The 14,731-nt window shown below is 29.8% G+C and overlaps 3 protein-coding genes across 3 annotated transcripts in view; 2 read left to right on the top strand and 1 right to left on the bottom strand.

The window, feature by feature from the left end:
• Positions 1-340: 340 nt before the first annotated feature.
• Positions 341-4,932, bottom strand: LOC113400781 (solute carrier family 35 member F1-like). The gene is made up of 5 exons (XM_026640434.2): positions 4,752-4,932; positions 4,164-4,411; positions 3,577-3,944; positions 2,792-2,934; positions 341-2,487 (listed from the first exon to the last, which is right to left on the bottom strand). Exons 2-5 carry the CDS (start codon positions 4,213-4,215, stop codon positions 2,298-2,300), a joined length of 753 nt encoding a protein of 250 aa, XP_026496219.1. The 5' UTR covers positions 4,216-4,411; positions 4,752-4,932; the 3' UTR covers positions 341-2,297.
• Positions 4,933-5,664: 732 nt separating this feature from the next.
• LOC113400783 (THO complex subunit 7 homolog) lies at positions 5,665-7,589 on the top strand. The gene is made up of 3 exons (XM_026640436.2): positions 5,665-5,836; positions 5,913-6,036; positions 7,069-7,589. The coding sequence occupies exons 1-3, from the start codon at positions 5,827-5,829 to the stop codon at positions 7,538-7,540; spliced, it is 606 nt and encodes a 201-aa protein (XP_026496221.1). The 5' UTR covers positions 5,665-5,826; the 3' UTR covers positions 7,541-7,589.
• Positions 7,590-11,535: 3,946 nt separating this feature from the next.
• LOC113400779 (5'-3' exonuclease PLD3-like) overlaps positions 11,536-14,731 on the top strand; it is a 63,708-nt gene continuing 60,512 nt past the window's right edge. The window contains exon 1 of the mRNA XM_064216253.1: positions 11,536-11,870. Within this exon, the coding sequence (XP_064072323.1) occupies positions 11,607-11,870 (264 nt within the window). The 5' untranslated portion in view covers positions 11,536-11,606. The remainder of the gene's footprint in view (positions 11,871-14,731) is intronic.

Below are 14,731 nucleotides of genomic sequence, written 5' to 3'. Positions count from 1 at the left end.
TAAACGGTCTTAGTATTATTTTTTCTCAACTAAATCTATATATTTTCTGCATAGCAGTCATATTTGATATAACACATTTAATAAAAATAAATAATGACACGTACATAAAATTGCCCTCGTCTTCAGGGTATATTATTTACATAATTTTCTTTAAAATTAGAATGAGTCATCAGGGAAAATTTCAAATGCTTATTATCAATTGTGTGTTATGATTTCAGCTGTCGCATTGCAAAAGCATAAGCTACCCGTTGCTTTAATAACTGACACATTTTTTTAAGAAAATTATGTCTTAATCAAATTATAAGGATTATCAGGAAATGAAAAAAAAATAACACTAAGATTCTTGAAAAAATTGTATATTTTATGATCTATAATTATATAGTGAGACAAATTTTTGAGTCATGCAGAAATAATTATGGATAAAATCTCATTCAGATATTGGTGTTATTATTTAATACCTATTATTTAAAATACAATTGCAACATATTCCCAATCAATCTAAAACTTGATAAAAAATCAATCTCTTACCCTTCAAGGAGAAAACATGCAGAAAACTATAAAATACCCTTTTTATGAATATCTTTAGATTTAAAACTAAGGATATAAATAAAATAAGGCAATTGGATAACATTATAGGAGTTCTATAACTAAGTCTTACAAACACATAATTTATATATATACTATGATTACATCTGTCTTGTTAATCGAGGGCGATATAACAATCCAAAGTCATTTCAAATACATACAGACCATATTTGTGAAGAGAAAAGACTAACTGGTCATAACCGCCTAGACATTCACAATGAAAGGAATATTACGTATTCCTCGCACTAACAATGGTATTGTCGTTGTGCCTGTAATAACAATGGCACACTCACTCTTCAACCCGAAACAGCAATACAAGGTACTATTGTCTGATAGTAGACAAGTGACTAGTGATTGGAGCAAGTAGCCCAAAGCCCTACACTAATTAATATGATTAATCGTCCGACTGTTAATTTTTGTACAGTTTTTATTGAAATATAATATTTTATGTATAGAAAAAACATTTAGCATAACTATGCAAACATGTTTCTTTTCAATAAGAAATAAAAACATTCAAATCCATTTATCATTTTGAGTCAATCAATATTTTAACTAATGGACTAAATATTTAAATTGCATATTAAAATCTTACTTTTAGTAATTGAGCGTTATACATACATCTTATACTAGATAAGCAATTACAGTAAATAATTAATATAACTCAATTCGAATAAATTCTTTAAAATATAACATCACAATAATCTCTTAATATCAAATAAATCACAGTATGAAATAGTTTAATGTACTTAAAATATTTTGAATCTTTAAAAAAAGAAATATTTATTGATTTTAGATATTATATATATTTCTTTGGTTAAATAAAGTAATATATAAAGCATTCTAATTTACCTAAAAATTTTCTATAAAATCACGCACTATTTTATACTTAAATAGTTTTCATAGAAATGTAAATGCAGCTTTTAACATGGCTGTTTAAAACAATAATAAGTGTTTTAAAAAGTGACACTACTTTAAATACCACAAGAAAATATTACATGTACTATTTAAGAATATTACTTAAATCTATGTAGAAACTACATTAAAATTCCATACAAACATTACTAAATCTAATTGATTAAAATTGAGTAAAAATTCGAGTATATGGCAGTTTATGTTTATACAAATTTTCAATTCGTTTATTGCGGGTTAAAATTTAATTCCAATAACAATATGGTATTATTTTTTCGATAGGTTATACTGTGCGCTAAATTTTATATTAACTATTATTATATACTTCTACAAACATTTAAATTAAATGCTACTAATATTTAGATTTATTAAGATACTTTTAGTTTAATTTATTTGTATAACAAATGTTAAGCACAAAATATGAATTACATTCTTGAGAATTTAACAACAGAACTGTAAATTTATCTAGGACTTAAGATTCAATTTGTTAAAACAATAATTCAAGGTAGGTAGATTTCTTTACAAATACATACATTGAATCTAGTGAACTAACACTTCAAATTCCTGCTTGTTTTAAATGAGATATATTTTAGCTAATTATATTATAACTATTAAGCGTAATCAACTGTAAATAAATAAGACTATTGAAATTATAATTTGATTTTAGAATATAATAATATTGTAATATTCAAAAACAATATGTTTGAGGCGGTTACTTACTTTGGTCCTAAAATATGAACTTAATTATTCCTTAACTAATAATACAAATTTTAAGATGCTATAAGACAATAAATACAACATTGCTAATTTTGAGTTGGTTCTTTAGTATTGTTGATACCGTTTGAGTGTCCAAAAGTGACATTTCCATTTGGAACATTAGATAAGTTTGTCTGTGGCCCTCCAAGGAATGATGTAAATGTTGTATCTCTACTCATGGGTGGTTCAAGACCCTCTGAGAGGGGAATGCAGTCCAGAGTGGGCACTGTGAACTCCCTATAAGTAAAAACATTTAAAGATGATTATGTATATACAAATAATATTTTCATATTTAAAAAATATATGTTTAGTAATTTGCTTTAATAATAGTAAAGGTATGTTTATCAGAAATTTCAAAAATGTAAGTGTAAGTTTTAAAATAAGATTATATCTTTAAAATTGTTACATATCAAGTGTATACACATCAAAAAACATAATCAAAGAAACATTATAAAATTAAATTTCTTAATAATGGGAAGAATTGGATGTTGATGATGGAATTTAAAGAACAAAATATTATATTGTTTTCATTTTCACTCACATGGAAACATTATCCTGTGACTGCACAGAATCATGGATAAGTTGAGGAAGTATGGGCGCTGGCGGCGGACACGTGGCTCGCGAACTGAACAGGAACACGCCCACCATGGCCAACAAATACGACAGGAAGTACAGCGCATGAAACTGAAGGAAAATGTTACTTTAGTACTTACTTTTAGTTTCTAGTTTATTTTTTGTCACTAGCAAACAACCACTGGGAACCTGGCACTGCAGCAACTGAAAACAGCTTCTTATACTATGCCAATGCATTGGAATCTATGCAATTAAAACCCTATTCCCATAACTATGGATGGATGCTTCCGTCATACAAGTACTTTTAATTGTTCAATAACTTTTTTATGTATTTTTAATATCATTTTAAATGAATTGTAAAATTATTATGAGAAATAAAGATCTTAACCTCATATTACCACACAATATATGTTAATTTGTTTGTCTATCTCATTGGAATATCTCATATTGGAATTAAGTTTTAATAATAATTCTAAGCAATAGGATACAACACGTCAATATTAACCACAAGTGATGCTCAATACTCAAGTTTTAATGTGCTTAATTTATATTTTTTATTTAACTTATGTTTGGCATTTTGGTAAACATTGCGAGATAGCTTGCATATGTTGAAATATATTTTACCACTTGCATATTCACAAACCCAGAGCAGGGGGCTGAAATATGCTCCAGAATGCCTGCTTAAGAGTAGCAGCCCTGGTCCAAAAGAGACATTTACAGGTAGTTAGTTTAGTTAAATTTGAATCAACTTACCTTAAATTGAAATATGTACATTCCAGCAATAAGAGTATAATAATCTGCAGATAGAAATGATAGATGCAGTATAATAGAGCCAGAATCACGCAGCATAAAACTCTGCAATATCTGAAATATAGTCTGCACCCCACAGTAACTTCCCAGCTGCACAATTGTATCAAGCTCATACCAGTTAAATGTCAATACTTCTCCAAACTCCAGGAAAAATGTTTGAGTGCAAGAGAGAACACTGCCAATAAAACCAAGCAGAGCCAGGTACTCTGCACATGAATGTGATTCGAGCATGATTTCTTGGAGCACAGTCATTACTGCATAAAGGAGAGAACCTCCTAAGCAGAGCATATCTCCAACAAGTTGATTTTTACCTGAAATATTATGAAATAATACAATTTTGAAATAATAAACTATGCATGGCTATTTAAAATGTTAGATATCTTCCTAATTCTTTTTTTATTATATTGTTGTTTGTAAATATTATCCAAAGGCCAATACTTTTTTTTATATTTAGTTAATTATAATAATATCAAATAAGTGCATAGCCTTGAAAATGAGACATATTTTTGACAACAACTATTAATTATTACCATCAGTAGGAGCACCCTCAACATCAGCCCATACAACACATACAACTGCCATGAGGCCCAAGGTAGCACCCGCTACATGAGCCACACCCAGCCTTTGACCCCTCCACGCTCCACCCACCAATGCAGCTCCTACTCCACTACATGCTAGCAGTTGTCAGCTAAGTACTGATGTGAAACGCTGTGATAGCACAAGAAGCCAACTTGCTTCAACATCTAAAGCACAAGATATAAGCACTAACCACCACTTTCTGAAAAGTACACAAAAAAAATATTAAATTATATTTAAATTTTAATATTATAAATAAAAAATATATATTCATTCATATATAAAGACATAATAATAATGCTGCTAGTGCAGCAGAGCATGCTTCTAAATCATTCAATTAAACATTGTGATTATAATTATAATTTTATTTATTTATTATTTCAACCATTAGTGGTTGTATTCGGTAGAGGTTCACATTTCATTAAATACTTACACTTGTGCATTTACAAAATATAAGTAACCCTAAGTAAAATTTCTAGTAAGCTTATGTTAGAATTTAATTTGAAGTTTTGGAATTATTTGTAATAACTGTTAATACTTACTGTAATATTTTTTTAGGTCCAATGCATAATAGGGATGGTGTGAATAAAATAAAAAGTATTAAATAGGGTATAATTAGCTGGCCAGTAGTAGGAAATTGCCAAGTAGCACTTTGTAGGAGTGTGGTAAGAATACATTTACCACTCAATAGTAGAGACAATAGTTGACCCAAAATGATGCAGCGCCACACTTTCCTGAAATATTATAATTTTTGTATTTCCTTATTAGAAGTTTGTTTTTACACAAATACGTAACAGTAAATGATAACAAACCATCGACCCAATTCCGAGAAATAATTTTCTACTTTCTCACTAAAGTTTACGTTTTCCATGATTGTAATATAAATATCCAATTATTTTATGTTAATACCACTCTTGTAAGTATGAATTGGATAAAATAAGTAAATAAACCATATGAATTTGCCATAATTAACTATAAACGGGCTAGGGCTACCTCAAAAGCAAAACAATTATTTGACATATTACGTTCGGAAATATTCCAGATTAAGAAGAAAGTATTTACCAGCAATATTGTTAGATTACATAAATAATATAATAACTATGGTTTTATGGCCACACATTGCTTAACATAATAACTTACTTTTATTTATAAAATATATTTGTTACACCATAAATATATATATATATATGTTAATTGTATTACATTTATTATAATATTTATAAATAAAAAGAGAACAAATTTAAATGAAAATTGAAAACACAAACCAAAAATTCTTTGTAATTCAAATTTATGTATTAAATTTATTCAAAATATATTAGGCGTAGAAGTGTTTCTTACTGTTTTTTTTTCAGTTAAATTAATATTTTTAAACGGTTTACTGACTTTGTATTTATTTTATTAATTATTTATAATCTGGTTTTGTATTTTGTTGTGGTTTGATTGTGCCAATTATTGTCATTATAGCATATTGACATAAAATGAAAGCTTTTTAATGTTTGATTTGAAATAAGTGTAACAGAATTTCAAAGAGTACGCTATTTTGTAGATTAAAATTCTACTGCCTACAAAACTTAGTGATATAGCTGCTTTAAGTTAAATTCAATTTATTTTAACAAAATGGGTGATGGTATGTAAATATCAATATACTATTTATATTTTTTACTTGCTAGAATCGTATACATATGAATAACTTATATTTGCAGAGGATGTAATACGCAGAAGGCTTCTCATAGATGGTGACGGAACAGGAGACGATCGCCGTCTTAATGTTTTGCTAAAAACATTAATAAAATGGTGTAACAGTTCAGATGAAAAATCGGAAGAGAGGTTAGATAGAATAAGGATTGATGTCTATAATTGTAGCTTGTATTTATGTACAACGATTTAACACTAATAGCTATAATATAAAAATATAACCTAGTTGGTTGGTAGAAAATACATTTTTTATTAAAGTTATTCTTTACAAAACATTATGCATTCAAAAAACAACAGATTATGAAAAACACTAACATTGATATTTACAACTGTTGGATTAGGGGCCTTAATTATATTCTCATAATCAAAACTAATAAAAGTTTCTAGGTAGTATTTTTGGGGGTTTTTTTGCTAGTTTTTCTCAGTACATATTGTTTTATATATACAGATGGTACAGTTTGTTTAAGTAACTTGTATGAAGCATAATTAATAAAAGTTAGCATATAATAAAGCCTCTATGTTGTTCACTAAACAAACCCTCTATTTCCAACCGACACTTTATCCAAGGGAATGGGTAATTGGACTAATAGAAGATAGTTCAGACAAAGACAAAATCTCAATTTAAAAAAGACAAAATCTGAATCTGTTAAAAAAAGATAGACCTTGAGCTTACAACCAAAGACACTTCAATGTAATTATATATGAAAGAACTAATTGTTGCCTGAAACTTCACTCGTTAGTCAAAGACATATCTTTCCTTCGAGTTCAAGCTTGCTTCATATCAAATCATTACATTTGCTTCCCTCTGAATGTTGGCCCTGATTAGAGTGACAGATGGAGTTACTTTTGCATTTATTAATATCAGTATAGATGCGAATGTTTCATTTCCAATTGTGTAGTCATTAATTTTTAACATTTTCTGGGATCCTGTTGTAAAAGTATATGTAAAAATAATATTTGTATGTATCAAAAAAATTACTGACATTGTATAGTTTTGGAACAGAACATTCATTTTTCTTATTTACAATAGTTTCCTTCCATCCTGAGGTTTTTATTAATATTTATCATATTATCAAATATACAGTAATAAGCTACCGTCAAAATTTTATTACTTATCAAAATGTTGGTAATGATATAACAAAATATATTTTTAAATGTTTTCAGTAAATCAACTCAATATGATAGAATGTTGGCTCAACTTGCTCAATGTGAATTTGCTGTAACAAAATCTCAACTGGGCTCTGAAATGATGGCTGCAGAACTTCAAAGCTACGAATCATTATCGAAAATTCTAGAAAATGGCATAGAAATAGCGAAAGACAATATAGAAAAAAGTAAAGCTGATTTAGCTCATGCAAAAACGGTGCGAAAGAATCGTATTGAGTATGATGTATTAGCGAAGGTAATAAGTGAACAGCCAGACCGGAAAGAAACCTTGGAGCGTCTCGGCACACTGAAAACAGAATTGAGCAGTCTTGAAACAACAAAACAACAGCTCGAAAGTCGATTGTCGTTGAGGAAGAAACAATTCCACGTGCTTGTTACATCGATACATCAGTTGCAAGCATTGTTAGACGAACCGGATGATTTGGAATCTATTTCCGACGATGTCGAAATGAAGGACATTGTCAATTGATTTAGCTGTTAAGAAACCTATTTTTGATAATAAACAATTTTGGATATTTCATCTGTTTTTAATTTAAATTTAATTTTGATCAAATTTTTAAATTAGACTCGTAGGTATACAAAATTTGGTATTTTTATTTTTTGTTATATAAAGACCAATTATAATTTCTTTTGGTATGTTTTATAATTTCTAACAAACTCATTTTGTCTGTAATGTAACATTCTAGGATTTAATTTTGAGTATTCGTTTGCTTAATTTTTTTCTCTCACTGATGTGCAAAACTTGAGTATTTTAACCCACAACGACCAGTGACGCTGTAGATACATTAGGGGCAACAGTAATAGACATACCGAAACGTTTATTTTGTTTTTTATCCTAATTGTATCATTTCAGGTTGCGTTCTGTCATGTTCGCTTCTTACTGACTTATGTAATGCCCGTATATGAATTGTTACGATATAGGCGGATGCTCTCAGAGGGATCGGTTTTATACATATATAGACTGTTAATAACTAAGATTTTAATTTCAATACCTACATACTACACAGACAAATATGAAACAACGACATTAAGCTATGAGTTGAGCTCGGTACCGTTATTTTTTGTCCGATAAGCCAAAATGACTTATAAATAATAATTTGCTTCATAAATACATTTAAAATCCTTCTACGTAGGTATACTTCGTTTACTTAGATATTTAATGCATGTAACTGGCACGTGGCTCAAGGCTTGTGATCTGTTTTTGTTTCTCAAATATGTACGTTTCTTGAATTATTAATATTACAAGTCCACTGTTACTTGAGTCGGTATTCTACGGGGAATTTTGTGGTTTACTATTTGCAGACGTTAACAGTCCAGGAGGAGTACTAAACATACGTTCATAAGGTTTTATGCGCAATTAAACAACATTTTTGTTAAAGCATAATAAAGAACTGCATCAAATCAAATAATTATGACGAACAGTCTTTTTTAATATATTCCTATTTTGTTTGTACGTATCCCGCGGCTCTGCCCGCTTGGATGTTTGTGAGAAAACCTTTTTGCTGAGCTTTTAATAGACTGGACGTGATTGAAAAACTTAAATCAAATGAGTCTTTTATGAAATTTGGAGTTAATCGGATAGTATCTATTTAAGTTTTATCTGTATTTCTGTGTAAATAGTTTATCATACAAATACCAATAGCTTTAGACCTGAAATCGAACCTAGTACCGCGAACATCCTTATATCTAGTCACTAGACCAACGAAAAGGTCAAAGTATAAGTATAAAGACTAGCTATGCCCGCGGATTTATCCGCAATTATTTCAGATTGTAACTGTAAAAGTCTTATCCCCTGTTTTAACGTCAAAAGGGGGTTGATTTCTAAAGATACATTATTAGCACACCTCCACGCCATCTATAGAGCATGCAATTTAAATTTTACATCGCATACTTCAAAACATAGGACTTTCATACACACTTTTAGCCCCTGTTTTACCCCCTTAGAGGCGGAGTTTCTTAAAATCCGTTTTTAGTGGATGTTACAAATTTCTAGTTTGTAGGTGTTATAGTTTCTGAAATTTCGTGATTAATCAGTGAGTGGTATTTCGCTTTTTTATATATAGAAGGTTGCAATAAGTATAGATTTGTCGATTAACTTATACTTGAAAGAAAGTACTTTAAACACAATCGCTAACTACTTGTTATAACTTATAGACGTCATAACAGACAGCCTACAGCAGGCAGTAGACTGTCTAAAAACATTTTATCTTGTTTATAACCAATCCATAAGTTAAATTTCTAATATAACAGATTGTTTATAAATTTATTTCCTTTATTAACAAATAAAAAACATATTATATCGTCATTTAAACATAAATAATAATATTAAGAAACCTATATCTTGTTTTTTTTTTCTTTATCTTTGCATATTTCAATATCAGTTCAAGGAAAATCCACAGGTCATAATCTTTAAGGCTATAACTATTTAAAATACGTATATTTACTAATATATTATATGTCAGGTCCTACGCAGTTTCGAAAATCATATAGTCACACTATACTAGGGTTTTGCTACTAAACTTTACAGCGGATGGCGAGAAGTAGACTAGTATAGAGTGCCTAGAAATTACTACGTTGCTATAACATTTATGATCATCTAACTTTATAGAGCGATCTAAAATGTTCAGCGCTAGAAGCACTCAAAGAATATTACGATATCAAGAAATTAATTTTATAATTTACTAATTAAAGGCACTCCGATCAAGCCCTATTTCGCATATTAATCGAATAAGTTGTAAACATTTAATTTTAATTGAGCAGAAGCATTTAATTTTATTTAAATATTTTTTTGGAAAATCTTGAGCTTAATACTTACATTTCTTGTACAAAGTAACTGTTGTTAATGTGATATATTATAACATACCAGAATAGTGTCACACTCTTGTGCGTAGAAAAATATTTAATAACTGTAAGAGTAGGACAAAATAGATGAACCGTAATATTTAACGCTGACGAGAAGTGACAACCCTAGAAGATAATTACTTCAATACCTGTGTTCTGTTGCTAGTCTAATTTTCTATATTTATTTTGTGTTGATGTGCAAAGGTGTTTGTTATTATCGTGGAGTGGTCCTCTATAATGACATTTTTATGCTTTATTATTACTTTATTATCATAAAAAAAACCGTACAAATTAATAAAATACACATAGGTAGGTACCTACATTGGGCAAAGTTCAGTTGACTATTGCATCAGGCAAAACAGCTTATGTTTCCGGCTTGTCAAGGTAATGCTGCTGGTTTCGGTTTTAAAGTTAGAGAGATTGTCGGATTTGACGTTTATTTAGGCTCTTAATTAGTATTTTCCATGGCATATCTATGACATATTTTGAAAAAGTTTAGCTATACAAAATTTTTTTTACCAGAATAGGTATCTACTTGTAGCTGCCTTTACAATTAGTCAACTTACATAAGTGGAAATTGTAGAAAAAGTAGAGAATGCGGTTTGCATTTGCAATCAGCAGAGTTTTTTTGTACATTATATACTTTCAACGATGCAATAATATTAACAACAATAGTATAAGTTTTATGAAAAATAAAAGCTATTTTGCTTACGATATAAAATAAATATAAAATATAAACAGTTGGAGGTAGGGGCTTTGCACGTCCATTGTATAATATTTTATTAATATTATTCGCTGGTATTGTCTGAAGTAGAACGGCAGCTGGGCTATCCCAGCTCGTGCTTCCGTATGCACCGAAGATCAGTCGTGACTCCGAGAGGGGAATAAGATTTATCGCTTTCTGAAACAAGGTCCGCTATATACGTATATAGCAGAAAGAGAGTCTCAAATTGTGAATCTGAGTTCTGCCCAATATACATGGAAAGACCATTATGAAGAATTTCCCCAGATTCCCTTCAATAAGCTTTCTAACATGTAATGTAACATGGCCAACCACCCCCGGCTCCACGTTTAAATGGGGCCTTGCGCGCCTCGCAATGAAACGAATACTACAGATGTTTCTTTCATATTTTAAATGCACTTACATATCAAATATGATTGCTTTTTTAAAATAAAAATTGAAACATTGAGTTAAAAAGGTCACCTGAGATTTGTAGGGCCCTGAAATGGGGTAAGACGGCCCTGAATTGCTCATATAATATTTCATTCTTGTCCCCTCACTACAGTTATGTTGTACTTGTAAAAAAAACACAAATAAAGTAACATATACAATAACGATTAAAAAACATGCAAATATCCGAACGAACTATTACTGATATGATTAATGCTGCGGAACGCTAACTAATTTGCTGGTTAAAAAGCATTGCGTGTTGAATGTGTCTCTACTTTTAAAAGGACGCTATATTCTATTTTATATGTTTTATCCAACAAATAAAACCCACGAACAAATTCCTGTGGGTCTAGGTGTAAAGTAATAAACATTTATATCGTTTACTTTCCACGTCAAACTAAACTTTTAACGCGCAAGCTCGGGTCGGTTGTACCGTCAAAGTGAGGCTTCGTTTCAGAGCGTTCGCACGCGACGCCTCCTACTATTTTTACGAAACTTCTTCTTTACGTTTTCATATAAGAAAATGCCTTCATGGTGGGACTATTTGCAATTTAATCGACAGTATCATAATAAGCGAAACTTAGAAGAAGGTTTATTTCAAATAGCCTCACAAACTTGCAATATATTAGTAAAGGTCAACAACACGAATAATATTAATTTGACGAGAAATAATAGAAGTGACGAGTACGGATGCGCCGGACCTCCTAAAGGAAAAAGTTCAATGCAGATCTGCGTACCCAAGTTTAGAAAAAATTCTATCACGGCGGGCTGCAATCCTGGACTATCAGTAAGTATATAATGCTTTCTTTGTTTAATTAAATCTTCTACTTCAAAGTATTCATTTAATAAACTTGTGTTTTTCGGATATAAAATTTTAGATACCTAATTTAATTAAAATTTGGTATCTAAAATTATCTTTATAGTAGGTTTATATTTACATTAATATAAAACAGAAAATCTTTTAATTTAGTATAGTTTTCAAAGTATAATCAGTAATTAATAAGTGAAAAGACGTTGTCATCGGTATTAATCATGAAAATATTGTATTAATATAAGATATGATTTACATTATTTTTTAAATTTTAATTTTAAAAATATGTATTATAATTACTTTTAAAATAACATATAGGGAAAACTTCTAATGTAGCTTGATCTATTCTCTACAATTAGTATGTTGATACAAAATATATTAGCTACAACATTATCAAAAATATTCAAAAAAATAATCGAAATCTTTCAGCCTAAAACTAATCTCAACAGATCTATTGTTTGGTAACGATTTTTTTTAGAAAAACATGAATATTCATTTTAATATCATGGTGTATTATATTTTGTTTAAAATTTCGATGTATTTAGAACAGAACGAATTAAATATTAACTGGTTAAACGCTGTTATTACTACAAGTTGACTATTTCTAGTCAGTTAATTAATATTTTAATTTCCTATTGAGTTATTCTACCAGAAACCAATAAAGAAAACTATACCATACAACATGAAAATATATTTTGAATATGAAATAAGTAGTCTGTAGTGACAAATATTTTAACTTAGATAAATTTTAAAATAAAACTTATAATGTATTTAAACGTTCCAAATTTCTAGGTGTGCTTTAACTGTCTTTGGTTTCATCATTATATTTTGTATATCATACTGTAATTAGAGAATAAAACCTACCATTATAACGTAATGATATCGTGACTTACAGTAGACACAATTAAGTTATTGATATCTCTTTCGGTGGTACGGCCAGGACAAACAACATCTATTTTATAGAAGTTCTTTGACGATCATATTTCGAATTATGATTGGTACTATAAAACACGCGAACTGTAAGTTAGTAAGCGAAAACTAACTTAAGTTATCACTAACGACAAAAATCATAGAACCCTACAGCCAATCACTTTACGTCCTTGTCTTCCGTCTAAAAGATGCATAGGTGCGCGGGGTGAGTCCAGTCTACTTTCATTGTCCATCGGTTATAAACGATATATTGTATAACGGATACAGTGAGAAATAAAAAACAAGGCGGTGTGAGTGCGGTGTTTCTAAGCAGTTTTGGCGGCGCGCAAATTTTTGCAAGCTGCTTTCATTTGAGGTGAATGACCAACTGTATAATTTTGTTGTGCTTATTTTTTGTCGTAGCGTGCCGTGGTGCTATGTTGTCGCTATATTGATTTTATACGTAGAGAAAGACATCGCGGTCGCTGCATACGCTTTGCCCCAACGATCGACCTTGTTCCAATTATTTTCGTATTAACTGTGGCTTTTGTGCTTGTTTTTCGGGTATACCGTAAACTTTGGATTAGTTGGAATCCAATATACCACGCCAATGTAAATTGGCTTATGACTAAGAGCAACAACGGTTTATTCCACGAACTAAATGTTCATGAAGTTCGAATCATGAAGTAAAACAATAAAAAATTCTCAAGTCAATTTAAACGTAGTTTAAATTTTAATCTGTATTCGTTAAGTATTAAAAATATTTTAATCGAATGTTACGTTAAACTTGAAAAATGCTATAGACGCTAAATATTTTCAATAAAAAATAATTATAAAATATCGTTATGCGTTTCATAAAGTCACAGATAAAGATTTTTAAAGCTAAATTAAGGGAATACAATAACTTAACTGTTAGGATATAATTGCGTCTTTATAAATTACAATAGTTTTATTATTTTTTCATTTTATTTCATATAGTGGCACTGTTAGTGGTAAATAATCCACCAGATAATAAGTGGTCACCACTGCACATAGATATTGATACTATAATAAATATAAATATATATATATAATCAAGGCGCACGTTGGGTGCGCCACCAACCTAGGAAACTGAAATGTCCCTTGTGCTAAAGACACACTGGCTCATTCATCCCTCAAATAGGAACACAACAATACTCAGTAAATCATAAATTCATCCGCCAAGCAACCGTGGCGGTAAAATATATGTTGGGTGAATGGTGCCTACTCAAAGGGGTGGCACAAGGCCCAACTACCCAGTAAATTTAAAAGAACAATAATTATGTTTATAATATCTAACTCCACTTTTAAAAGGAGATTTCATCTTGTAAATTTAGATGCTAAAAGCATTTAGCTATTAAGACAATGTTTTAGCTGAAACAAAGGGTTCGGAACACTCAGCGGTGAGGACTAATTGTTGTCTAATGCTTTAATTTATAATGTTGGTTATTTAATAATACTTTTTCCATATATATTTTAAAAAAAGTTTATATTAAAAAATGAAGTGTTAAATGATGGTGATGATGTTTTAACATGGCTTATGAATTATATATGTTTCTGTTTCTATTACATACTTAGATTCAAGAAGCCGTTGGAATTACAGATAATAATCCAGACGATATAATATATGTGTTATTGTTTCACTACAAAATATTTCAATGTCTATCCAAATTAATGCAATTAAAATAATTTTACGTCATACTGACAATATGGCTAACGATGGATAAGCAGAAACGGTTATGTTCACAAACCTGCTGTTTTAGTAATAACTAAAAGTAAAAAAAGTAACAGCCTGTATATGTATCACTATAGGACTAAGAATTCGTGGATACACTCGCAGATATTCTATAAACAAGCAAGAATTAGTATTGTTGTGTTTTGGTTTGTAGGGGGAGTGAGTCAATGTCACA

The sequence above is a fragment of the Vanessa tameamea genome, chromosome 11 (assembly GCF_037043105.1).
Source record: "Vanessa tameamea isolate UH-Manoa-2023 chromosome 11, ilVanTame1 primary haplotype, whole genome shotgun sequence".
Taxonomy (NCBI): domain Eukaryota; kingdom Metazoa; phylum Arthropoda; class Insecta; order Lepidoptera; family Nymphalidae; genus Vanessa; species Vanessa tameamea.
This window is presented reverse-complemented; position numbering and strand designations above follow the sequence as displayed.

What these genes read in the sequence shown, in the direction of transcription:
- LOC113400781 (XM_026640434.2), bottom strand. Translation starts at nt 4,215, where the DNA reads ATGGCAGTTGTATGTGTTGTATGGGCTGATGTTGAGGGTGCTCCTACT. An exon ending in TGTACATATTTCAATTTAAG is followed by an intron (nt 2,935 to 3,576) that starts GTAAGTTGATTC and finishes ATTTTCCTTCAG; the next exon opens with TTTCATGCGCTGTACTTCCT. An exon ending in TCACAGGATAATGTTTCCAT is followed by an intron (nt 2,488 to 2,791) that starts GTGAGTGAAAAT and finishes TTTTACTTATAG; the next exon opens with GGAGTTCACAGTGCCCACTC.
- LOC113400783 (XM_026640436.2), top strand. An exon ending in GATGAAAAATCGGAAGAGAG is followed by an intron (nt 6,037 to 7,068) that starts GTTAGATAGAAT and finishes AAATGTTTTCAG; the next exon opens with TAAATCAACTCAATATGATA.